Below are 27,048 nucleotides of genomic sequence, written 5' to 3'. Positions count from 1 at the left end.
AATCCGTCTGTCACCCCCAAAAAACCTCATCAAACATCACATTTTTTTAAAAGATTTTTAATTTTTTAAAGTAATCTCTACACCCAATGTAGGGCTCAAACCTAAAACCCCAAGGTCAAGAGTTGCTTGCTCTACCGCTGAGTCAGCTAGGTGCCCCTCAAACTCAAAATTTTTAATATGCCATCTGGCTCACCATTTTTTCTGCTTCTCTCCCTATTTTTTCCTCCCACTTGAAAATTTTTAAAGATGAATTAAAAAAAAAAAAGTCATTCTGTCATATGTGCAATCTAGGAATATCTACTCCAAATAAACAATCTAAAATGTCTAAGAGAAAAAAGCTAATAAACTATTTGTGCTGCTTTTGCATAAAAATATGGACAGTGTAAGTAATAGCTTTTGTTAAATATATTTTGTTAGTATGATTAAAGATAAAAGAGGAGCTTTTAAATATGATTTAATGAGGGGTGCCTTGGTAGCTCAGTTGGTTAAGCCTCCAACGTCAGCTCATGTCATGATCTCATGGTCCGTGAGTTTGATCCCCACGTTGGGCTCTGTGCTGACAGCTTGGAGCCTGGAACCTGCTTCAGATTCTCTGTCTCCCTCTCTCTCTGACCCTCCCCCATTCATGTTCTATCTCTGTCTCAAAACTAACTAAACATTGAGAAAGATTTAAATATGATTTAATGATTATGAATATAAAGTTTATAAAATGTTTTTTTAAAAAGCTTTATGAAATATTTCTGATAAGTGGATGGATCTGGGTGAATGAATGGCTATTTAAAATCAACTATATGTCTTCTTCCAGTTTTTATTATATAAAATTAATGCTAATAAAATCTTCTAGTTTATATAAAACTAAGGTTGAACTTCTCATTTAAAGTTTACAAATTTCTGGGGCACCTGGGTGGCTCAGTTGGTTAAGGTTCCAACTTCAGCTCAGGTCGTGATCTCACGGTTCCTGAGTTCAAGCCCCAGGTCAGGCTCTTTGCTGAAAGCTCAGAGCCTAGAGCCTGTTCCAGATTCTGTGTCTCCCTCTTTCGCTGCCCCCCACCCCGCCCCCCCACTCATACTCTGTGTGTGTCTCTCAAAAAAAAAAACCAAAACAACTTTACAAATTTCCTGTATTGGTCTTATGGGTCAAGTATAAGTTACCATTGACTCCATTAAGATTACAAAATATAAAATGATGTTTAAACAAAATTGTAACACAGATGTCTTCTAAGGGGAGGGGGGGTTTAATCTTATAAGATTATGATAATACTATCAATTATAAGGACTGAATGTGTTCGTTAAAAATGTAATTTTTCAGATCCCCAGTTAACTTTTCCAGACCTAAGAAAAAATTAAATTAATTCTTGGATGAAACTTGGACAATTTCTAAGTAAAAATGGATACAAGGTTTTGGTCACTAGAGATAGTTTCAATTTTATTATACATTATAAAATGACTATGAATTAACAGTGTATAAATGCTTTGGATGATATTGTATATGTGTATTTTGCCACTTTGAAACTTAATCTATAATATGTACTCATAAAAATTTAGCTAGACAGCTCTTGGTTTTCTGCCTTTCAGTTTTCTCTTTGGAGTAGAGAAAAGTTGATTACTTTGGTTAAAAATGCTTAATTAAGTATATTTGGTATAATAATTACAGAAAAATGAATATATATGTATACACACAAGATAATGAGTATGAATTTTTACTTAAAGAAACTATTAAAGTTTAATTTTATTATAATTTTCATAATTATGTATTTAATTTATATATTAAACAAATACATATAAAGGTTTATAAAGACTAAATTTTTGAAAGTCCATAAAAAATGTTTTAAAGTTATGTTCAACGTTAATGGATTTATTCCTCAAATCAGCTTACAAATCCTTTATTGCAAATTAATACATGGATGATTTACAAAAAGTAAATTTGAAATTCATCATTGAGATTTTGGTTTTTCTTTTCTTGGCTCTTGTAATTTGATTTCTGTTTATTTGCTCTCATTCACACATTCATTTAACAAATACTTGTGGAGCACCTAACACATGCTAAGGGATACAGCAATTAACAAAACCAAATCACTCTGCTTATGGAACTTATTCCCATTGGGAGAGTCAGACAATAAACAGGTATAGGAAGGAAGGAAAATGAAACAGCATCGGAAGATAGTAAGGGAGGAACCCTCTGTTTTAGAAGAGTTCCTTACGGAACACCTCATTGATAAGGCTATTTGAACAGAGAGAAGAAAATAAAGAAAAAAGCTACTACACTATTTAGGGAAGAGCAAAGTCTGGTCACATGAGGACCAGCAAGGAGGCCAATGTGGCTGGAGCAAAACCAGCAAGGGAAATACCGCCATGTTAGCCTGGCTGCCCAAGCAGGGCGCTTGGCAGCACTTTCTCTGAGGGGAAGGGGAAACCATTGCAGATTTTTGTTTTTAATTATGAAAAATTTTGAACCTACAAGTAGAGATAACAGGAACAATGAACTCACTGGAGTATTTTCATCAGAGAAATGACATGGTCTGGCTTAAAAGGAGCCCTCTAGTCAGTGTTGAGAATAGACTGAACTGCCTTGGGGCAGAAGCAGTGAGATCCTTTAGGAAATCTGTTATACAGCAATTCGGTTGAGAGATGGCAGTGTTGAGAGGTGGGGAGACAAGGTCAGGTTCTAGACCTAGTTTTGAAGGTGGTGCCTATAGAATAAACTGACAGATTACACCAGAGCTGTCAGTGGTGTCGAAGTGACTAACATTTTTGGTCAGGGCAACTCGAATGGAGTTTCCATTCACGAGATAAAGACTGCAGAAGATTTTGGGAGGAAGAGCAGAAGCTCTGTTTTAGACATACAGAGTGCGAGATACTCCTAAGACAGCCAAGTGGAATCGTCAAAGATGCGGTCTTCCATAAGTACTGAACATGTAACATTTAACATCAAACAATGAACTTCTTGAAATGAGAAAAAAAAAACAAACCTGTAATTGATAGTTAATTTTTCCACGTTCTTTTCAGGTCATGTCTTACGGGTCATTTTTTTTTTTTTTGTATTTGTAATGACATAGATAATAATTTTGCATTTTTTTCCACTTAAAATTGTTACAAACATTTCTCCACATTGCTATCTTGGTGGGGCTGTTCAAGCAGGACCTTCTAGGCACTTTGATGGAGGGGAATCTATTTCAGATTTTTTTGAAGTTATGAAAAATTTCAAACCTACACAAGAGACATGACAGCAACAATGAATACGCAAAACAACCATGTTTAAAAGGTTTCATCCTTCCAGGAGCATGCAAATGTTTGGTTAGCTGGTCAAAGCGACGACACTTTCTCTTCCAAGTCTACAGAGGGCGCCCAGGTGTTGGAAGGCGCTGTTCGGCTCTGAAGTCCGGAAGCCTCTCTTTCCCTTCCTCTCACCTCCCTAGCGTCCTTCGCCCCGGATGCGTTCTGCCGGCGCTGATTGCCGGCGTGACTTTGAACGCTTCCAGTTGTGGAGCTGGTTGCTGAGCAGACCCAGAGTCACCGGACCTTTACACCAGTTCTGCGCTCGCCTCAATGAGGTTGCTGGGAGCAGCCGTCGCCGCGGCTCTGGGACGTGGGCCGCTCCCGCGGGTCCCCGCCAGCCTGGGATGGCAGGGGAAGCAGGTACTAGAGCCCGGCGAGGCGAGACCGAACCAGGGACTGCGGACGGGACTTTGCTGTTCTCCAGGGCTAGGGAACAGTGATTTCTTCCCTGGGACCTCCTGACAGCTCCGGAAAGGAGCTGTCGTGCCTCAGTGCTGAAAAGCCTTTCGGTACCTGCACATGTTCTCGTTCGTGAGCTGCGTCTCAGTACCTTGGGAGAGTGGACAAGGCCACCGATTATGGTTAAGCCTCTTTTTGGTATACCTTAAAGAGAAGTGACTGGAGTGAAGGTCAGACCAGCTGAAAAATTAGTGTGCTTAGGGTTCGAACTCCAGGCTTCTGACTGATCATCTAGTGCTCTTTTCACTGCACAGTGTCCTTGGGCTGGGTTATTTGATTTGGCGTTCAAACCTCCCGGTACTTTTCTTTGCATTTCTGTCTTTTGCGGAGGTTGCAGAATGGAGTAGGATTGGGTAGGACCTGAGCCTTTACTACTATGCAAACGTCGTTTGCTTTCCTTGCTGATATTCATGGAATTTTGTCTAAGTGTCCACCAGAAACCATTTAGTATTTGCCCACCTTTTCTAAGGTCTCCTGTTTTCCTTTCCTCAGAAGTGCTGCAGTACATTTTGGATATGCAGTCCTATAGATAGAGGCTTATATTGTGTCCTGATTCCATAAAATGCAGGATTCTCTCTTACTCTCACCCCCACCAGAATAAAATAAAGTTTTTAAAGAGTGATTGTTTTTGTACAGAAGGAATTGGAAATTTTTTGTGGGCTACTTGGAGACTGCAAACATCCTTGCTAGCTGTGGACTACGCTACAGTAAGGGAGAAGGGGGAAAAAATCAAAGTAAAATTTAAACTAAAAACTATTTTTTATTAAAGTACTTGTTGGAAATTGTCTTTCTGGTTTTATCAGCCCCAGCGTATAATTTCAAACCTGTAACATTTGGAAAAGTATCTGTCCCCTTTTATTTAATTAATTAGCTTCTTTGATACCTGTATATCTTTTCAGATTTATTTATTGTTAAGAATGTGTGTATCCCTTCTGTCTTCTCTTGTAGTTTCTTCTTTGGTTACAAGAGTCATAGATTGAGGCATTCATTCCTTCTCTTGCCTTTCCAAGCTATCTCAAATGATGTTTGGTGTCCATTGAGATACATTGGTAGAAAGATACCAACCAACCAAATTCTAATTGCCCATTGTTATCTCTTACAGAAAGTGCGTTGATACAAGCTCTCTTATTTTTTCAGGTTAATTGGAAAGTCTGCCGATGGTGTTCATCAGGGGTGATTCCTAATGAAAAGATACGAAATATTGGAATCTCAGCTCACATTGATTCGGGGAAAACTACATTAACAGAACGAGTGCTTTACTACACTGGCAGAATTGCAAAGATGCATGAGGTATGTGGTTCATGGTTGATTCCAGGTTAGCGAGAGCTTGGTTTTAATTGTTTGGTCGTTACGATTTAATAAACATTACAAAACCTGAAAGAGTAAATGAATGGTAACAGTGGACCTTTAGTCAGAGACCTGCCACAAACGGGATAGTTCATACTGGCTTGCAGTGTGGTTGTGAGGAATCCTCCTAGAGACCATCACTGTGTAGTTTCTCAGTAAATTGTCTTTTAGGAATGTTAAGTCTACACCTGCAACTAATGTAACATTGTTAATTATACTTCAATTAAGAAGTCATGTGATGTATTAAGCTGCTGTTAAAGTAGTATTTACATAATTTTTAATGTTATGGAGAGATGTTTATTAAGTGGAAAAACATTTTAAAACTGTATGTAGTATGATGTTTATAGTTACAAAATACACGTGTCAAAAAAATTTTTTTTTGGATTTTGTGGAGCAGTGGTGAGTGCTTTGGGCTCAGATTTAGGGAGTCCAGCGGTGGCACACTGGACCCGGGGCTCAGCATGGAGCAGGTGAAGGTGCAGGTTGCTGTGGCTGTGGCCCAGGAGCCGCTGTGGAGGATGCAGGACAAGTGCTTCCGGAAGTGCATCTGGAAGCCAGGGGCTCCCTGGACAGTTGGGAGCAGAAGTGCATTGCCACCACATGGACTCCTGGAACACTGTGTTGGAGCCCTGCAACTCACAGCTGCAGCGGGAAGACTCTGCACCAGCCCCCACCCCCCTCGTTTCCATAAATGCCCTTTGTGAGGCAGGGGCCCCCTTGTGCTTTCTGCCTGCCTGCTGTGAGGATGAGGCCTGTGCCTCCACACTTGGGATGCAGCTCCCCTCCCACCTGCCAACAAGTGTGGCTTGGGGCTTGGGGGGTGGCCCTTGGGACTTCTCAAAGTGTTGGCAGCCCAACAGCACTTCCCCTGGTGTGCCCAGGCTCACCTGCTGCCTTGGGCATAGAATCCACATTTGGATCTGGAGGCGTGGTCAGGCCCCACCTCAGCTGTGACCTGATGGTGGGCAGACAGATACATTACTGAGAGGGGAAAAGAAAAGAAAAGAAAACGATTTTTTGTAACTTTAAAGTCTCCTGAAGAAATGACCGTAACATTGAATAACTTTCCATTTCTTCAGAGGAATCTCATCTTGTTAAATCACAAGTACGTGGAAAGCTCAATCCTTCCCACCTAGGACTCAAAATCCACATGTAGTAGAGCAGGGAAAAATCTGTTCTCTGAACTTCTGCTCATGGACTACCACAAGCCTGGTGGGCAGGAACAGTGTGAAGGAAACAAGGTTGGCTCTAAGACTGAGGTGATTGCTCTACGTTAGTAGTGCTGAGAATAACAATGAAAAGAGAGGCAGTAAATAGAGGGCAAAACCTGGAATCACTCTTCTATTTCACAAGACATGGTTTGGTGATAGCCTTCTCGGAAAATTGCATCAGTTAACTGTGTGTGTTCTAGTTCCTTCTCAGTAAAGATTTCTCTCCTTGGGATGCAGGGACAGGGAAATCTGAGTTGCTGTGTTTGTGTTTAGGTGAAAGGTAAAGATGGAGTTGGTGCTGTCATGGATTCCATGGAACTAGAGAGACAAAGAGGAATCACTATTCAGTCAGCAGCCACCTATACCATGTGGAAAGATGTCAATATCAACATTATTGATACTCCTGGTGAGTTGAATTCTTGGTTTTATTGCAGCTTGTTTTGACAAAAGCACATTTAGTTCTTTATTATGACCCAGCTTATTTTTGAGTGTCAAGTAATACTCAAAAGTGTGACTGTGAATTCCTGTTAGAGAAATCTGACTTGGGACCTAGAGCACTTCATCCTTATATGGTTCCCTTGAAAAATAGTACAAATAAACTGTGAGCAGGAAGGTTCTTGCTTGTTACAAGCTGTAGCTGATTTAAAGGTGCCCCGTGCCCTAGTAGTTTTTTGAAGAGTTGGGTCCCTGGACCTTATGGTTAGTAAATGGTATGGTGGTTGAAAAAATCCACACTTTAATTAGAAGGCTTATGTCCTGAGCAGAGATATAAAAACGTATAATTGTGCGTGTTATAAAAATTCATACTGCTCTTTAAGACCTCACACACTTTGTCTCATTTAGGACACGTGGACTTCACAATAGAAGTTGAAAGGGCCCTGAGAGTGTTGGATGGTGCAGTCCTTGTTCTCTGTGCTGTTGGAGGGGTGCAGTGCCAGACCATGACTGTTAATCGTCAGATGAAGCGCTATAATGTTCCATTTCTAACTTTCATTAACAAATTGGACCGAACGGGCTCCAACCCAGCCAGGGCCCTGCAGCAAATGAGGTACTGAGCCTTAGAACAGGAGGGGCTGGGATGATCTGGATAAGAAAGTTTACGTCCAGAAGGACAATTAATTCAGTGTCATTAAGCTTTATTCCTAATTTTTTTTTCTCTAAAAAATATATTTACGTGAGTCACTTAGTAAAAGAAACACTGAAGTCAGGGGTGCCTGGGTGGCTCAGTCAGTTAAGCATCTGACTTCAGCTCAGGTCATGATCTTCAGCTCAGGTCATGGTTCAGGAGTTCAAGCCCTGTGTTGGGCTCTGTGCTGGCTCAAAGCCTGGAGCCTGCTTCAGATTCTGTGTCTTCCTCTCTGACCCTCCCCCACTTACATACACTCTGTCTCTGTCTTTCTCAAAAATAAATAAAACATTTTTTAAAAACTTAAAGAAAGATTGATGTCATTAGTTTTTGTGGTTGTAATCTCATCAACTGCCTTCTCTGTAAAACGGGGAAAATATGACTTAAACTGTAGGGAGGTTTAAGGTGAGTTCAGAAAACAATCTGGCAATTCACTGTTTTGCTGCGATTAGAGAAGTAATCTAGAGTAGATTTTGAAAGTACTTTGTATATTTAGACAAACCTAGAGAATCATCACCTATTTTAACCTTTACATGAGGAATTTTAATTAACATCCATAAATAGTATGGTATATAGTCCCTTGGGTTCATATGGTAATATATTTGCTAAGACAAGAGTAACACTTCCTTTCTGTAGCAGATGTAACTTAGTAGTAGTTGTAGCATTGTACCTTTTGCCCAATACTGTATATTTCACATAGCCTTTGAAAAGAGTTGAAGCTTCACTTTGCACTTTTTGTAGACGTGTAAATATAGCTGCCAAGTTCCTAGCTACAATTCACATGGCAGAGCTGATGAAAATGGACAGTCAAGTTTGTAGTAGTAGAGAGACAAAGAATGATGTGTCTGGTGACAAAATCGGTATTGAGGAACTTCCAAGTGACAGCATTGCTGTGTGTGCCTGATGGAAGTGATTGTATTTGGGAATATGAACATGAAATTCTTCTTTATTGGGTATTTGTAATATTTTCCTGGCAAAACAAAGTGTTTTCAGTTTTTGTCCTTATTACTTCTATTTTACTTGTGCTTGGCAAGAGATGGACTGTTTCCACCAAGTCTTTGTCTGAATTCCAGGAAAATTCTCTTTTAGCATTTGACTACTGCGGTTCTTTTTCTGCTCTACTCCCTTTTATCTGCATTCTGTATCTCTCATTAAACAGATGTTAGAAATTCTAACATCTGTTCTTCTGGTTCCGGTGTCCATGTACTAACTTTTCTACCGTACATTCTCCTACCTGTTTTTCTCTTCTCATTTTGGATTGGGTTATGAGAGAATTCTTGAGGTCAGTCTTCCAGATCATAAATCTGATAGTCATGTGTGACCCTTCTGTTATTTAGCCTGTTGTTTTTCTTTTTCTGCAATTGTGTAATTAATTTCCATAATCCTTCTCTTTTATCGCAACATCTTTATTAATAAGGGTGATTACTTCTCAGGTCTTTACATTTTCTTTTCTTTTAGTAACTCTCTCCTTGGAATTTAGTACTGGCTTTTGAGCTCACACCTCTCTTTTAAGTTATTGGTAACCTTCAAATATTTGGTGATTCTTAGTTACCTATCCATAGCTATACATGGGAGCCTAGAGTGTAGACTTAACAATGGTAGCTAGAGCGTATTTCTTCTTGAGTGAGAATTCCTGCTACTGAATCCCTTCAGTGATCGTGTCTGATAAAGGGTACAACCTAGGGGTGCCTGGGTGGCTCAGTCGGTTAAGCGTTCGACTTCAGCTCAGGTCACGATCTCGTGGTCCGCGAGTTCGAGCCCCGCGTCGGGCTCTGGGCTGATGGCTCAGAGCCTGGAGCCTGCTTCCGATTCTGTGTGTCTCCCTCTCTCTCTGCCCCTCCCCCGTTCATGCTCTGTCTCTCTCTGTCTCAAAAATAAATAAACGTTAAAAAAAAATAAAAATTAAAAAAAAAAAAAAGGGTACAACCTAACGGTGAGTGTCTGATTTTTAACACACATGCTCAGAGGTCTCCTGTAAGAATTTCCTCTTCAGCTAGCTATAGTCTGCTTGCTAAAGTCAGCTGGTCTAAGAATGAGAGTTGGGCAAGGTGATCCCACTTCCCACTGTGCTTTAATTTTCTGACCAATCACCATTGACTTGTTCTTCTGCCTTCTGTTTTTAATCCAGAGTATTCTGGGGGTCTGATGGGAAAACACTTATTTTAGAGTTCTTTTGTTGCCTAAATAGGGTTTTGGCTTTCTGAGCTTGATGAGTTTGGCTGTTCCCAACTGTTTTATATCTTCCCTCCCAGTTCCACAACATCTGCCATTGATGTATTTTTGTTGTTTCAAAGGGATTTAGGGAGAAAAAAATGAAGTAAACTATGTATTTTTATTTTTCAGGTCTAAACTGAGTCATAATGCAGCATTTGTGCAGATACCCATTGGTTTGGAGGGTGATTTTAAAGGTGTAATAGATCTTATTGAGGAACGAGCCATTTACTTTGATGGAGACTTTGGGTAAGTTAGAAATATGTTACTAAAATCTTACATTTTAAAAAGCATCAAAGAAAAGGAAAAGGATGAGTTCTTTAAACATAGAGAAAACATCTTTTTAAAATGTGGCTGGAGGACTATACTTCAAAATGACTTTGTTTTAATGCCTTTAATCCTAGTTGCTTTCCATTTTGCTTAGTATTTATTCCAAGGGAGAGTATGTTACTTTTTGGGTAATTTGTATCATGTTGTGACATGCATGGTATGATAAAAGGAGGCATTCAGCTCCAGCTAGGAATAGATCTCTTTTTCTACTTGTTCATTTTTGTTCATTCTGCAGAGTTTTATGGAGCAGCTGCTATGTCCTGGGTATTGTGATAAAATCTGGGAAGAATACATGGATCATAAGTGCTCTACCTACTTTATGAGATTATAAAGATAAAAGGATAATATGTAAAAGCAGTTAAAAATAGTACAAATGTGGTTTGGATAATATAAGAAGCAAATTGGTAATTTTTTGACCTGGTACTTGGTCCATCAATCACCTTTTGAGTGGCCTCTGCATACAAAACACTGTAATTTCCCAGTGGTTATCAAACTTTGACATTCAGAAAAATCACCTGAAAGTTGTTAAAGCACATTCCTCGATCCACCTCCAGAAGATTCTTATTCAGTAGATCTAGGGTGGAGCCTGGAATTTGCATTTCTAGAAAGCTCCCAGGTGCTGCTGCCATTGTAGATCTACAGACCACACTTTGAGTGGCACTGTTTTGGACAATGTGGGAAATCATAAACTACCCTTCCTTATGAGGAGTGGCCCCCCGTAGCCTGGCAGTTTCTCCAAACATAATTCCTGAGAGGTTTTCCTTCTCTGCTATGAAACTGGGATTGCTAGGCTGGCAGGTGGGTGAAGGGTGTTGTGATCAGTTAACTATCATTTGTCCTCATCAGCTGTCTTGTAGGCAGAGAAAGAATATATGCGGTTCTCTCACTTTTTGTGTGACCATCTATTTCTTAGGATGTGAGGTCAAGAGAACAGAGATATTTTAATAAAGTTTATTCAGTGCTGTGTCCCCAGCCCTAGAACTTCCTAGTACATAATAAGTATTCAAAAAATATTTGTAAATGAATGAATAAATCCACTTTCCCAGAATTACCAGGGCACACATTTGTCTTCTAAAGTAGAGGCTCTTAAACTTTGTTGTATGCTCCCACCACAGATGAAATTTCTTAACATACCTGAACCCTCTCCCAGCCCTAGACCACTGGGTATGTAAATTTTGAAAACCCTCCACAGATGATTCTGACCCGAAAGAGTAAGAACCAGGGAGCTTGACAGGAAGGATGAAATTACGATCTGAAGGCTGTGAAGACCATTCTTTAGGATAGTAAGAATTATATTCTGACTATTTGCAGTTGACTTCTTTTATTTTTTTTAAGAACGTGTTTTCTGAAAAGCTTACTTTTTTGAAATTAGTTTCCATTTTTAAAGAAATACTTTGAAAGTCTTTGAGACTGACATTTTTAAACATCAAGTATATCCATTTCTCAGTTGTGTATATTTTATTTGTGAGTCTTACCTATTCAGCCCCTAGAGGAATGGAGAACCTGGGGTAAAGGTTGAAGAGTTTGTCATATTTACTAACCTTTTTTTTTTTTACTGTAAATTAGTGTATTCTGTGTTAATATTCTGTAATTGGGTTTGTTAATAGAAAGGAAGAGAGGTCTCTATTCCTGCTTGTTAGTGACTGTGATGTTCTGGTTAATTTGGTTAATAGAATTTTCAAGAGTCATATGAGCTTTGGAGTCAGATTGGCTTTGAATCTTGGCTCTTACATTTACTAGTAGTACAACCTTTGTGTAAATTTTAAAGTTAGTCTTTACATTAGTCTTACATTTCATTTTAATGCAAATATATCAGAGTTTTTTCTCATCTAAAAAAAATTTAGCCATTAGGGTTCATCTTTTTCATTGGTGCTTTTTATTTTTTAATTTAATTTAATTTATTTATTTTTTTAATATGAAATTTATTGTCAAATTGGTTTCCATACAACACCCGGTGCTCATCCCAAAAGGTGCCCTCCTCAATACCCATCACCCACCCTCCCTTCCCTCCCACCCCCCATCAACCCTCAGTTTGTTCTCAGTTTTTTTTTTTTTTTTTAATTTTTTATTTATTTATTTTTCAACGTTTATCTTATTTTTGGGACAGAGAGAGACAGAGCATGAACGGGGGAGGGTCAGAGAGAGAGGGAGACACAGAATCAGAAACAGGCTCCAGGCTCCGAGCCATCAGCCCAGAGCCTGATGCGGGGCTCGAACTCACGGACCGCGAGATCGTGACCTGGCTGAAGTCGGACACTTAACCGACTGCGCCACCCAGGCGCCCCTGTTCTCAGTTTTTAAGAGTCTCTTATGCTTTGGCTCTCTCCCACTCTAACCTCTTTTTTTTTTTTTTCCTTCCCCTCCCCCATGGGTTTCTGTTAAGTTTCTCAGGATCCACATAAGAGTGAAAACATATGGTATCTGTCTTTCTCTGTATGACTTATTTCACTTAACACTCTCCAGTTCCATCCACATTGCTACAAAGGGCCATATTTCATTCTTTCTCATTGCCACGTAGTATTCCATCGTGTATATAAACCACAATTTCTTTATCCGTTCGTCAGTTGATGGACATTTAGGCTCTTTCCATAATTTAGCTATTGTTGAGAGTGCTGCTATAAACATTGGGGTACAAGTGCCCCTATGCATCAGCACTCCTGTATCCCTTGGGTCAATTCCTAGCAGTGCTATTGCTGGGTCACAGGGTAGATCTATTTTTAATTTTTTGAGGAACCTCCACACTGTTTTCCAGAGCGGCTGCACCAGTTTGCATTCCCACCAACAGTGCAAGAGGGTTCCCATTTCTCCACATGCTCTCCAGCATCTATAGTCTCCTGATTTGTTCATTTTAGTCACTCTGACTGGAGTGAGGTGATATCTGAGTGTGGTTTTGATTTGTATTTCCCTGATGAGGAGTGATGTTGAGCATCTTTTGATGTGCCTGTTGGCCATCTGGATGTCTTCTTTAGAGAAGTGTCTATTCATGTTTTCTGCCCATTTCTTCACTGGATTATTTGTTTTTCGGGTGTGGAGTTTGGTGAGCTCTTTATAGATTTTGGATACTAGCCCTTTGTCCAATATGTCATTTGCAAATATCTTTTCCCATTCTGTTGGTTGCCTTTTAGTTTTGTTGATTGTTTCCTTTGCTGTGCAGAAGCTTTTTATCTTCATGAGGTCCCAGTAGTTCATTTTTGCTTTTAATTCCCTTGCCCTTGGGGATGTGTCAAGTAAGAAATTGCTGCGGCTGAGGTCAGAGAGGTTTTTTCCTCCTTTCTCCTCTAGGGTTTTGATGGTTTCCTGTCTCACATTCAGGTCCTTTATCCATTTTGAGTTTGTTTTTGTGAATGGTGTAAGAAAGTGGTCTAGTTTCATTTTTCTGGTGCTTTTTATTTTTAATTGAATATCCTTAAAATAGCAACACAAAGCATTTCTTTTCTTAGTCAAATTGTTCGATATGAGGAAATTCCAGCAGAATTCAGGGCAGCAGCAGCTGACCACCGGCAGGAGCTGATTGAATGTGTTGCCAATTCAGATGAGCAGCTTGGTGAGATGTTCCTGGAAGAAAAAATCCCCTCAATTTCTGATTTAAAGGCAAGTGCTCTCAAAATAAGTCTTACATTAACCAGAAAAAGCAGTGGGGTTTTTTGTTGTTTGTTTTCTGTGGGAAAAAGACATGATGCTTTTATGCATGGCTTTTATTAATGAAATCTGAGCAAATTTATTTAACGTTGATTTTTTTTTCGAAAAATACTTGGCTGTGACATATAACTCTTTTTTTTTAAAGTAAGGAGTTCTGTAACATCTTAAAATGGGAAAGCAGTTACAGTTTGTTCTAGAAAAAAAAGATATTTAAACATCCAACCTCTTGGGTATACCTTAAGAAAGAGGAAGATAAATATAGAAGCGTTATAGCAATAAAGACAGATTAAGAGACAAGGCTGTTAAATATTTGCAGACTAAATGTTGATACGTGTAGTATTGTACTATTTAGAAGGGCTGTATAGATTTCTTCACTTGATCAATTCTATAAAAATAAGATATCTGTCTGAGACTGGTATTTATTTTTTGAATAGACAGTTTTTCCACAGGAGATGTACACATGGTCAATAAGCAACCAAAAAGATCAGTAATCATTAGGGAAAGCAAATCAGAACCATAATGATATTTCACTTTATCTATGAGGATGGCTATTTAAAAAAAAAAAAAACCAAAAACCCAGAATCAATTTTTTTCTGTTAATGTTTTCTTTTTTTTTTTTTTTAATGTTTTTATTTTTGAGAGAAAGAGAGTGCGAGTGGGGGAGGGGCAGAGAGAGAGGGAGACACAGAATCCAAAGCAGGCTCCAGGCTTTGAGCTGTCAGCACAGAGTCTGATGCAGGGCTCAAACTCACAAACGGCGAGATCTTGACCTGAGCCAAAGTCGGACACTTAATCCACTGAGCCACTCAGGCATTCCTGTTATTTTCTGGTAAATAAAATACTTTCAGGCATCCCTGTTATTTTCTGGTAAATAAAATATTTTCAGGCATCCCTAGTTATTTTCTGTAAAATGACCAGTATTGGCAGGGATGTGGAGAAATTGAAACTCTTGTGCATTGCTAGTGGGAATGTAAGGTGATGCAGTCACTGTAGAGAAAGTATAGCCATTGTTTAAAAAAAAATTAAACCTAGAACTACCATATGATCCAGGAATTCCACTTCTGGGTAATATCCAAAATAACTGAAAGCAGGGACTCAAACAGGTATTTGTACACCTGTGTTGATAACAGCACTATTCACAATAGCAAAAACCAGGAAACAATCCAAATGCTTAGCAGTGGATGAATGGATAAACAAAATGAGTATGTACATGCAATGGAATATTATTCAGCCTTAAAAAAGAATGAGATTCTGATACACATTATAGCATGGATGAACTATGAAGACATGCCAAATGATACAAACTAGACACAAAAAGACAAATATTGATGATTCCACTTACATGAGGTACCCAGAATAGTCATAATTCCTAGAGACAGAAGTAGTGGTTACCAGGGGCAGTGGTAGAGGGGTGCATTAAGGAATGGAGAGTTTAATGGGTCAGAGTTTCAATTTGAGATGATGAAAAAGTTCTGGAGATGGATAGAGGTGGAGGTGGCATAGCAGTGTAAATGTACTTAATGCCACTGAGCTATATACTGAAAAATGATTAAAATGATAAATTCTATGTTTATTTTACCATTAAAAAAACATTCATTTTACCAAACCACATGGTACACTTAGCAGAGATCAGGTAAATAATTATTGTGTGTAAGACCTTGTACTCATGGGGGTTATAGTAGATCAGATGCAGAAGGGAAGAACCCTATTGAAGCTGAGGATGCTTTAATATATCTCATAACTTGAGTCCTTTAGCATTCACAAACTATGTAGGAAGGTATAGGTCAAGCATTGTGTCCTGGGAACCACAGCGCAGAGTTAGGATTTTATCTATTACTGGGGTTGTGTCAGATCCCCAAGACCATTCCCTGGTTCAGTGATTCATGAGGATCACCCAGGGTTCTCAACACATTATCATACTCTTGACTATGATTTAATACAGTGAAAGGATACAAGGCAGAATCGGCAAAGGGTAAAGGCACATGAGGTAAAGTCCAGAAGAAACCACGTGTAAGCTTCCAAGAGTCCTTTCCCAGTGGAGTCATGGCGGGGCAGGCCACATTCCTCCAGCAGTGAGTGGTGACCTCACCTGTGAAATCCCAGCTACTGGAAACTCAGTGCCCTGGGTGTTATGAAGGGCTGGTCACAGACATCCTCTGCCTAGTGTGTACCCATATTCCAGACTCCCAGAAGGAAAGCAGGTGTTCAGCATTACACCACACTGTGCAAACAGTGTAGGCCCAGCAAACCATTCATGGTTCTTGGAATGCTGGGAACCCTCCTGAAATCCAGGTTCCCAGACACCTTCCAGGGGGACAGCCTTGCAAACAGGCTTTTCTAAGCCTAGTCGTTTCAGGGCTGCTCTGTTTACTGTTTTCTGCATAGGATACATGGGTATACTTTACTTTCTGTATTGGATATATTATTAGGGACAGTGGAAAGGCAATAACTTTCAAGTGTGCATGTGATTCTTATGAAAACAAGGGAAATTTTTGGAAAAATAAACCTCTTGTTAAATCTACCACCCTCAAGTTTTTCTCTATGCAATTAAACTAAACGTGGTAAGATTCTTTTACGTCCCTACTTGCATATGAGAGAGGGGCAAAAAGTCTGTGTTGTGATCATGTGGCATAGGGATAATCTAAGCCGTTAGTAAGGTAGCCATTTGTGGATCCTAGCGACAGCAAAAACAAGCTTTTGTGATAATTTCATATAGCAATTTCTTTCTTGTTATGCATATTTTCCCTATTTTATACTCCCTTTATCGTATGCAGCTGTTATGCTACTGTTCACTGTGGTGCTGTTTGGAAATTGTGATTGTACATGTTTCTTGGAGTAGCTAGTTTTCTATTTTTTCATGAGGACTGAGAAAGACTTGTACACTGGCTCCGTATTTCTGCTGTGGCGGCTTGTGGCTACAGCACTGCTGTTGACCTCTTCCGGCTGCTAAGACCTACAGCTCCTCAGAGGCCTGCTTAGCTGGGAGGGCCACCTGGGGCATACAGCTGGGACACATTAATAGTGCTTGCAATAGAGTGGGGTATGACCTGGAGGTTGTTATTTTAGAGCCTGTTACAATCATGGCCCTTAATTTGTGAGTGATTTGTACTCCTTGGCTTCCTGTATGTGTGTTATTTTTTAAAAAAGAAAACAAATCTGTTAATTAAACGTTTTTTAATAGATGCTATTTTTCATTGTTTTAAAAAAATTTTTTTTTCAACGTTTTTATTTATTTTTGGGACAGAGAGAGATAGAGCATGAACGGGGGAGGGGCAGAGAGAGAGGGAGACACAGAATCGGAAACAGGCTCCAGGCTCCGAGCCATCAGCCCAGAGCCTGACGCGGGGCTCGAACTCACGGACCGCGAGATCGTGACCTGGCTGAAGTCGGACGCTTAACCAACTGCGCCACCCAGGCGCCCCTTTTCATTGTTTTAAACATTTAAAAACATACAAAAGTATACATTAAAGAAAAAATCTCGCATGTGATTCCCATTTGCCTAGTTCTCTGCCTCTTCCTGATAACAGGTTACCAGTTAATAGATTGTGGTGTATCTTTCCAGAGATTGTGTGTTTTACTTTTCCTTATGTTTTACATAATTGTTAGCATACTGTTTACACAATTCTGTGTGTGTGTGCCTCTTTTTTTATGTGTATGTATGTATTTTTGGTCATATTGAAAATTAGTGACACTGCAAGAGTGTCAAAAGTGGTTATACAGTGAATCGCTTCCTAGCCCTGAAAAAGGAACTGATTTTTTTTTTCTTGTATTTTGGCCTTAAGTTATAGAGGACCTGATTCTAGTCTGCACAATAGCCTGTACTCCAATGAGTACCAGTTCATTTTATTCACTTGTTGGTTTGTAATTAATTTGAAATACAAAACTTTTTTTAAGGTTAATAATTATTAATTTTTTTTTCTTTTGTAGCGTGCAATCCGAAGAGCTACTCTAAATAGGTCATTTACTCCTGTCTTTTTGGGAAGCGCTTTGAAGAACAAGGGAGTTCAGCCCCTTCTAGATGCTGTTTTAGAATACCTCCCAAATCCATCTGAAGTCCAAAATTATGCTATTCTCAATCAGGACGAGTAAGTCTTGGAAATTGAATCTTAGTTTAGACACAAATATTTTAACACGTACTATGAAAGAATTTAAGAGTGGTTCTTTTGATTAAGTTGTGTTTGTGTTTTTTTCCCTGTAATTTACTAAAATCAATCGCCCATTTCTATTTGGATAACACTTTTGACATCTAGAAAAATATTATACCACTTTCCATATCATATTGTGTTTGTGAGTTAGAAAGAAGTATGGTTTATTATCTACCAAGGTTTGCATCATTAGTAAATTTTTTCATTTGGGACCAGCTGGTTTTGGTCATACCCCCCCAAAAAAGCTTTGCGAAACAAACTTTTTAAAGGTCTCATTGATTATTTTTCTTTTCTTAAACTGGCACTTCTGTGTTTTTAGTCTACTCTGGTCCTGTCACAATGTAGTAATTAAGCCCTGAGAAGTTATTCTTACTCATCTCTTTCAGTGAAATTTCAGTTATGGGAGGTACAAATGTTTAGCATGCATGTGCTTTTGCCCAGGTAATACTCTGATGAAACAAATTGATATACAAGAAATATCAAATACTGCATCTCACAGATTTACATTTCTTTTAAGTGACTCAAAAGAGAAAAACAAAATCTTAATGAACGCTGAAAGAAACAGTTCCCACCCGTTTGTAGGCCTGGCTTTTAAACTGGAGGTAAGTGGCTTTCTAATGTATTTAATTGCTATATGTAGAAATATTCTTTTAAGGTTTTCTTCCTGTTACAAAATGACTATGAAAGATTTGGTTACAGATTGCTCTGCTAAAAGCACCCCCCTCCCCCCGCCTTCCATACAGCCTCTTTAAAAGGAAGTTACTGTACACAGCCCATGCTTAAGTGGGGAGGAATTATGCTCTACCCCCTTGAGGGAACAGTATCCACTGTCAGTTATGTGGATGTTGTCTTCTTTCCCCCATTTATATTTTTATTCAGTCATTCCTTTATATCAGTATGGCCTCATGGATATTTATTGTGAGATACAGTGAATAGTACGTTATTTATTTTGTTGCCCAGGTTTGGCCATTGGAGCTCTTTCAGTTGCTCCTGTGTTCTTTCGAATACTTCCTGACTTTGTGGCACTATAGGATCCTCCATGCTTATCATGTGTACTCCCTGTCCCAGCTCTAGAATCAACCATTTCTCTAGGTGCTTTGGTTCTTTTTAATCAAGAATGATATTAGAAACCAAGATTCGAGTACGGGGGTGTACTTTTTGTTAGGGTGTCGTTGCTTCTATTCATATGTTGTAAGTGGAGAAAAAAGGTAGATAAGTTCGAAGTGTTAAGAGTGGTTATTTCTGTAATGGGATTATATTTTGGAGGTGTTTTCTTAGTTTTCATTTAAAAATTTATACAATACACTTCTTGTAAAAGAAAAAGATAATTTTTTTTTTTTTTTCAACGTTTATTTATTTTTGGGACAGAGAGAGACAGAGCATGAACGGGGGAGGGGCAGAGAGAGAGGGAGACACAGAATCAGAAACAGGCTCCAGGCTCTGAGCCATCAGCCCAGAGCCCGACGCGGGGCTCGAACTCGCGGACCGCGAGATCGTGACCTGGCTGAAGTCGGACGCTTAACCGACTGCGCCACCCAGGCGCCCCGATAATTTTAAATTAAAAAGTACAAATAACATTGCAGTGACAATTTTTATGTGTAAAGCTTTTAAAAATATATATATGTAAAAATGTCTTCTTAGGATTCCTAGAATGGTGATTACTGAATTAAAGGAATGAATGCTTTCTTGCCAGATTCCTGTCATATTCTCAGAGTAATGTATTATTTCAGTGCATCTTTATCAGCATTGAGTATTATTTATTTATTTTAAGAATTTTTTTAAATGTTTATTTTTGAGAGAGAGAGAGTTTGGCTATTGTAGTTAATGCTGCTGTAAACATTGGGGTGCATGTACCCCTTTGACTCTGTACTTTTGTATTCTTTGGGTAAATACCAAATAGTGCAATTGCTGAATCGTAGGGTAGTTCTATTTTTAACTTTTTGAGGCACCTCCATACTGTTCTCCAGAGTGGATACACCAGTTTGCATTCCCACCAATAGCACAAAAGGGTTCCACTCTGCATCCTTACCACCACCTGTTGTTTCTTGTCTTATTAATAAATTTCAGCCATTCTGACTGGTATGAGGTGATATCTCACTGTGGTTTTGATTTGTATTTCCCTGATGATGAATGATGTTGAGCATCTTTTCTTGTGTCAGCCATCTGGATGTCTTCTTTCGAAAAGTGTCTTTTCATGTCTTTTGCCCATTTCTTAACTGGGTTGTTTGTTTTTTGGGTGTTGTGTTTGATAAGTTCATTATAGATTTTGGATACTAAGCCTTTATCAGATATGTCATTGCAAATATCTTCTCCCATTCTGTTGGTTGCCTTTTAGTTTTGCTGATTGTTTCCTTGGCTGTGCAGAAGCTTTTTATTTTGATGAGGTCTCAGTAGTTCATGTTTGCTTTTGTTTCCCTTGTCTCCGGAGACATGTCTAGTAAGAAGTTGCTATAGCCAACGTCGAAAAGTTGCTGCCTGTGTTCTTTAGGATTTTGATGGCCTCCTGTCTCACATCTAGGTCTTTCATCCATTTTGAATTTGTTTTTGTGTGTGGTATGAGCAAGTGGTCCAGTTTCATTCTTCTGCATGTTGCTGTCCGGTTTTCCCAACACCATCTGTTGAAGAGACTGTCTTTTCTCCAGTGGTTATTCCTTTCTCGCCTTGTCGAAGATTAGTTGACCTTATAGTTGTGGGTCCATTTCTGGGTTCTCTGTTCTGTTCCATTGATCTATGTGTGTGTTTTTTTGCCAGGACCATATCATCTTGATGACATAGCATTTTAATGTAGCTTGAAATCCAGAATCATCATGCCTCCTGTTTTGTTTTTGTTAAAATTTCAGAATTGCCTTGGCTATTCAGGGTCTTTTGTGGTTCCATACAAATTTTAGAATTGTTTGTTCTAGCTGTGCAAAGAATGTTAGTGGCATTTTAATAGTACTTCTGTACTTTTTAAGTTTGGAATATTTAATATATTTTTATATCAGTCAGGGTTAGCTTCTTATTGCCTTAATTCTTCAGAAATTTCTATTTTTATCCATTTATTCTTCTAAATGAATTTTAAAATCATTAATCAAATGTTTAAAAATTCCTCTTGGGAATTTTTTTGCTATTGTGTTAAACCTGTAAATTAGCATGGGAAGAATTGGCAACTTTTAAAGCATATCTAATTGGTTAGTGTTAATATTGAGGAATTGATCCTTGATTATTTTATATTCAGTTATTTTAAAGAATGCTTCTTTGTGGGCGCCTGGGTGGCTCAGTTGGTTAAGCATCTGACTTTGGCTCAGGTTGTAATCTCATGGTTCGTGAGTTCAAGCCCTGCTTTGGGTGACCCCCACTTCTCTCTCTCCTTTCCTCTCACCCTCTCTCCCTCTCTTTCTGTCCCTTGCTCAATTGTGCCCTCTCTCTCTCTCTCAAAAAAAAAAAAAAAAAAAATGCTTATTTGTATAGCTTTCCAGGTGCTTATCAAAGATTTTCTAGGTGTATAGTACAGCTTTACCATTTCTGATAATATTTTTGTTCTTTCCAATATATATTGTCTTTCCAATAATTATAACTGATTTGTGTTTACATCTTAATTGTATTAAACTGAACTTATGAAATAATATTAGAAGGCAAAAGGATATTTCCTTATTACATATACAATTTAAAATTATTTTCTAATTTTTATTTCAGAAGAATCAGAAGTAATATCTTGGATTGTGATACCAAAAAGACCAGCAACAACCATTTAACTCATGTATATTCAAAGCTGATATTTTTAAGTATTTTATGGCAATAAACCAAAACACATATATAAAGTATACTACTAAAATTGATAGGGAATAATTGGAGGTTGTTGTGAAGTTTTTCTCCTAATTTTGATTCTTACATCTCTTTTTTCTTCTTTCTGCCCTTACCCAATCTTGACTTCTAGGCTGGGCGATTTGGACAGTTAACATATGTCCGCAATTATCAAGGAGAACTGAAGAAGGGTGACACCATCTGTAACACGCGGACGGGAAAGAAAGTGCGGGTGCAACGGCTGGTTCGCATGCATGCCGACATGATGGAGGCAAGTAGAGGTCCTTGTTGGGAGATCAGAAATATCGCTAATGCAATTCACATGAAATAGATCTTACTTCTTGGTATGCTGAGCCCCACAAGAAAATCACTTCTACTTGAATGTGTTTTCCTAACTTCTTCCTTTTTACTTAGATATGCTATAATTCTTTTTTTTTTTTAATTTTTTTTTAACATTTATTTATTTTTGAGAGAGAGAGAGTGTGAGCAGGGGAAGGGCAGAGATAGAGGGAGACACAGAATCTGAAGCAGGCTCCAGGCTCTGAGCTATCAGCAGAGAGTCCACCCTGGGGCTTGAACTCATGAACTGTGAGATCATGACCTGAGCCGAAGTCAGACGCTTAACTGACTGAGTCACTCAGGTGCCCCTGCTATAATTCTGATGTCGCACTTTGGTATGGGCTAAATTACTAGATGTTAAGGACACATTTTATGCCACTGTTTGTGATTAGCTCTATTTCCTCAATGGCCAAGGTTAAGGAGAAAGGACAACTGGTTCCCTAAGACTCAGAACACAAGATTCAGCACCTTTCTCAAGAACTGCCATCACAAAGAGTATGTAATAGGTGTTAGGACAATGTAAGTGGTTTTCAGGGGCAGTTGAGAGTAATTAGTTCATACACAGTGTCCAACATTGTTCAGGGAATTAACTTTCACAAGTATGGCCTGTGTGAAAGCCCTATTTAACCCTAGAGCTTTTTATTCCTATTATAGAACCAGCCCCCCAGAAGGACCTTATTGGTGCTGAAATCCATCTGAAGATTTAGAGCCTCTCAAGATCTTATCTGGGAAATAAACTTTGGTTTATGGCTTGAATTTTTGAATTGGTTCTGAATCTATCCATGCCTTCTGTGGTCTTTTAGGATTAAGTCTTGATAGAAATGCTAAGTGTGTGAAGTTGTCTCCTCCTCCCGCTCTTTCCCAAGTCACTTCTATTCCTAGAGAGGTTTATTTGTCAGCAAAAGCTTATGACATTCAGAAATTTGTGGTAACCATAACTTTGTCTCTCCTGGAAGGTGAGTGAGCAGTCTTTCAAAATTGGATGCAATTGCTGTTTTGTGAGATAGGCAGCAGGGAGCATTATAGAGGGATTGGTGATTGTCACGGCCGTTTGTTTTTATGGGCCGGCCAGAGGCTAGGAGATGTGTTTATCTGTGTAAATGTTAGACTCAGGCACACTTGCTCATTCACAGCCACAGCTGTTATGAATGAACTGTCAATATAAGTGGACAAAAACTAGGAAACTTAAGAGGCACCAGTGCTTTGTTCTTGATTTCCTGTGTTTACTTGACTGCTTGCATCTGTGAGAAATTAAAATTATTTTAAGTACATGAGCTGAATTCCCCTGCCTTTGTTTTCAAAACTTCCTTTGCAGTTTTTCCTCTTACGTCTTTGTCATACATATGTCATTGTTGGACTGTGGCAACACGTATAATATACATCCTTTTTTGTTTGTTTTTTTATTTAACTTGAGAGAGAGAGCGTGCACGCACACAAGTGCAGTGGAGGGGTAGGGAGAGGGGGAGAGAGAGAGAGAGAGAGAGGAGAGAAGAGAGAGAAGTAGGCTCTATGCTGTCAGCGCAGAGCCCGATGCGAGGCTCGATCTCACGACCATGAGATCATGTCCTGAGCCAAAATCCAGAGTCGGACACTTAACCTACTGAGCCACCCAGGTGCCACCCAGGTGTAATACATCCTTTTTAATCCATAGAAATAACTTTAGAAGTGTGAGGCTCTGGGTACTGTCACTACTACATATCCTCTAAATAATGATGCCATAGCTCTAAATGTCCATTTAAAGTAAAATCTTGTCAATCAAGATATGGTTTAAATAAAGGCCCTATTCAAGCTATATCTTGCTGTGGTTGATTGTTGGTATCACACTGGTTCTATAATTCATTCTCTGTAGAATCCATGGTGAGATGCTGCCATACTTGTTTATGTACAATGTGTTTATTGTGTAATTACTTTTTAGTTACTATGTCCTGATTTGTATTACTTGCAAGCATTATTTTATGTTATTCCTTTATTTAGGACGTTGAGGAAGTGTATGCTGGAGACATCTGTGCATTGTTTGGCATCGACTGTGCTAGCGGAGACACATTCACAAACAAAAATAATAGTGGCCTTTCTATGGTATGTCATTTCATTTCAAAGCTGTTTGTCATTTGAGTTTTAAAAGTCTTTGTTTTTATATAGTACATTTAGTACTTCAGAAAAAACAATCACAGAACTTTTTATTTATTGCCACAGGCATCAGTAGATTTGTTGTGGGTGGCTCTTTGGATGTCAGACAAATGCTCTATGTAAGTTATCTGGTTTTTCTTAGTAAAATAATTCCACGGTCCTGTTAGGTTTAGCATGGAGGGAGAACTCTTCACTAGATACACCAGGACTGTGTAGTGCCCATTCCTCTACTCTTGAGATCTGCCTCCCCATAGGGGATTCCCTTCTAATTCCTGTTGCCATAATCAGGCCGGTCCCAGTGGAGTGCCCCTTACTTACTAATCTAGCAGCCAGAGTGGACCCTTGCCTCAGTCCCCCAGAGAACTGGAACATGTAGACTAGGGGATAACAGAGTGGAACCCTGCTTGAAGGCGAGGTGCAACTACACAGTCTTACTGCAGACAGGCTGCCCTGTGGAACTCAATGGCTTTTCATCGCTGAAGGATCCCAAAGGAAAGAGCATGCTTGAGCAGTTCCTGCCTGTGAATCCCCTTCACTCATTTCCCTTTTTTGCGCCTGTAGGAGAGCAGGCTCTCTGACAGTAAAATCGTCTGTTCAAGCTGAATTCAGTAAAGAAAGAATAGGAATACACAGGGGATAGGAATTTGCAGTGAAGGAATTTATAGTGGGTTCTTTACATAAGAACTGGTCTATCCCTAATAGATGAACACTATAATAGTTCCTGTATTATGTGATGCAGTCATAATTTTATAATTTAGTTTTTCTGTATAAAATATTCTCTAATATCTATGGTTTTACATTTTGACTTAAGATACTACAAAAAAATCAAAATCTGTACAGGTTTTGGGGGGGATCTAGAGAAGGGGCATGTTTTGTAAACAAATATTATTGATAAGGCCTTCTCTAAATATTTGTCACTAATAATATGAGGGACTGGAGGTTGTGGGAAGTGCTTTAGGCTTTGAAGCAAATAGACCTTGATTAGAGTCTCACCTTTGCCGTATACTCCTTACTGACCCTTGGCCAAGTTATTTTGTCTTCTTTCCAAGCCCTTAATAATTTAATTTGTAAAATGGGGATAATAACATCTGCTTGTCAGAGTTGTGATTGATTGAATGAGGTATCATACGTATAAAGAATCTAGTGCCCTTTCTCTGTTTTATCAATGGTCATGGTATATTTTGATTAAATAAAGTAACTTATCAAAAGATGGCAACAGTACATGTAGCCACTAGCCAATAAGAAATTCCACATCTTGGCATTGGGTTCATTATGATTATGTTTAAACTGAATGTGTCAGTAAACTTAGAGGTCTTAAACAGTTAATAAATAATTTATTTTTGTTATTTGGGGAGGGAGGAGATTATGTAAATGTGTGCATTTATTAATGTATTATTATATTGATACATTTAATATGAAACAGACCACACTATATATCACATTATATATCATCTAGCCTAAACATGTTGACTAGTATTTATACTTTTGTAAGTAGCACATTAAAATTCATTCATTCCTGGACCAAACAGTACTGTATTTGAATTCTTCTCTGTTCTTTTAAAAAATGTTTTAGGAGTCAATTCATGTTCCTGATCCTGTCATTTCAATAGCAATGAAGCCTTCTAACAAGGTAGGAGATGGGTGTCAAACTCAGTATATCACAGTAAAAACTTGAGCTCACAATGCATATAGTATCTTATGATAACCAGCAATCTCATGGTCTCTATTTCTTCTTTTGGTATTGAGATTACCTTTTTTTTTTTTTTTTTAATGTTTATTTATTTTGAGAGAGAGCATGCATGCACAAGCAGGGGAGGGGCAGAGAGAGAGAACTCCAAGCGGGCTCCACACTGTCAGTGCAAAGCCCGACTCAGGGCTCAATCCCAGGAACCCACAAGATCATGACCTAAGCTGAAATCAAGAGCTGGACGCTTAACCGACTGAGCCACCCAGGCGCCCCGAGATCACCTTTTAAAACTACCAGTCTGGGGGCATATGGGTGGCTCAGTTGGTTAAGAGTCTGATTCTTGGTTTCGGCTCAGGTCATGCATGATCTTGTGGCTTCGTGGGTTTGAGCCCCGCATCAGGATCTATACTGGAAGTGTGGAATCTGCTTGAGATTCTTTCCCCCCCTCTCTCTGCCCCTTTCCCACTTGCTCGCTCACTCTCTCTCTCTCTGAAAATAAATAAATAAACTTAAAAAAAAAAACACCCAGTCTGTTGGTAGTAATTACTTTTCACACTATATCTGAAAAAATCGGTGGTATTAAAATTGGTACGAGACTGTACTTTCCAACTCTTTACATTATCACTAGCTCCAAAGTAGTAATATTTTCCTAGATTCACATCATAAAGGAATGAAAAGGGGAAACAGGGACATTTGTCTTAAGTTGTAGTAAAACCCCACTGAAGTACATTAGATTACTGTATAGATTAATTGCCTCATGGATTATAATACATCTCTGGATTTGTGGTAGTTAGGAGGTACATGTCTGGTTATAATGTGGAAAGCCTAAAACAAGACTGTTTTTCTTTCTATGATTGGACTTGATGTCATTTGCTTTTTATGAAACCAGAATTGCTTGAATAGGTTTAATTTGCATTGCTGTCATAACCGAGTTCTTAGAGTTGCTTTGACATTCATAATAGTCATGTTAATATCATAAATTGAACTCATTCATGCATTGAGTGAACATTTTATGACCTCTTGTCATCTGGGAGCTATTGTTTACAGAACATACTATGGTTTATTGTCTTGTGAATACATTAACAGGTACTACTTCCTCATTTTTGAGGAAATGAGATTTTCCAGACCCTTCTCGATACAGAAAAGAGGATGTTGAGGGAGTAAGAAACATTAAATCCTTCCATATCAGAAATTTGAGAAAAGGCAAACCTTGCATCTTACCACACAGTGAAATGCCACAGTTCTAGGTGCTTTGCAAAATTGTTTGCTTTTCCCTTCAGAACGTTCAGGGACAGAAGTTAATGATACTATGCTTCTTCATTCCTAATTTGGAGTCTATGTAAGGTATTTAACTGTTGATAGTTCACA

At 38.8% G+C, this 27,048-nt stretch overlaps 1 protein-coding gene across 1 annotated transcript in view; it reads left to right on the top strand.

Moving 5' to 3' along the window:
- Positions 1 to 3,412: 3,412 nt before the first annotated feature.
- The window catches only part of GFM1 (G elongation factor mitochondrial 1), a 46,521-nt gene continuing 22,885 nt past the window's right edge, over positions 3,413 to 27,048 (top strand). The window contains exons 1-11 of the mRNA XM_043595030.1: positions 3,413 to 3,636; positions 4,873 to 5,025; positions 6,567 to 6,699; positions 7,137 to 7,341; positions 9,763 to 9,879; positions 13,401 to 13,551; positions 17,527 to 17,684; positions 18,262 to 18,346; positions 21,661 to 21,798; positions 23,841 to 23,942; positions 25,567 to 25,623. Coding sequence (XP_043450965.1) covers positions 3,547 to 3,636; positions 4,873 to 5,025; positions 6,567 to 6,699; positions 7,137 to 7,341; positions 9,763 to 9,879; positions 13,401 to 13,551; positions 17,527 to 17,684; positions 18,262 to 18,346; positions 21,661 to 21,798; positions 23,841 to 23,942; positions 25,567 to 25,623 — 1,389 coding nt within the window. The 5' untranslated portion in view covers positions 3,413 to 3,546. The remainder of the gene's footprint in view (positions 3,637 to 4,872; positions 5,026 to 6,566; positions 6,700 to 7,136; positions 7,342 to 9,762; positions 9,880 to 13,400; positions 13,552 to 17,526; positions 17,685 to 18,261; positions 18,347 to 21,660; positions 21,799 to 23,840; positions 23,943 to 25,566; positions 25,624 to 27,048) is intronic.

This window comes from Prionailurus bengalensis, chromosome C2 (assembly GCF_016509475.1).
Source record: "Prionailurus bengalensis isolate Pbe53 chromosome C2, Fcat_Pben_1.1_paternal_pri, whole genome shotgun sequence".
Taxonomy (NCBI): Eukaryota; Metazoa; Chordata; class Mammalia; order Carnivora; family Felidae; genus Prionailurus; species Prionailurus bengalensis.
This window is presented reverse-complemented; position numbering and strand designations above follow the sequence as displayed.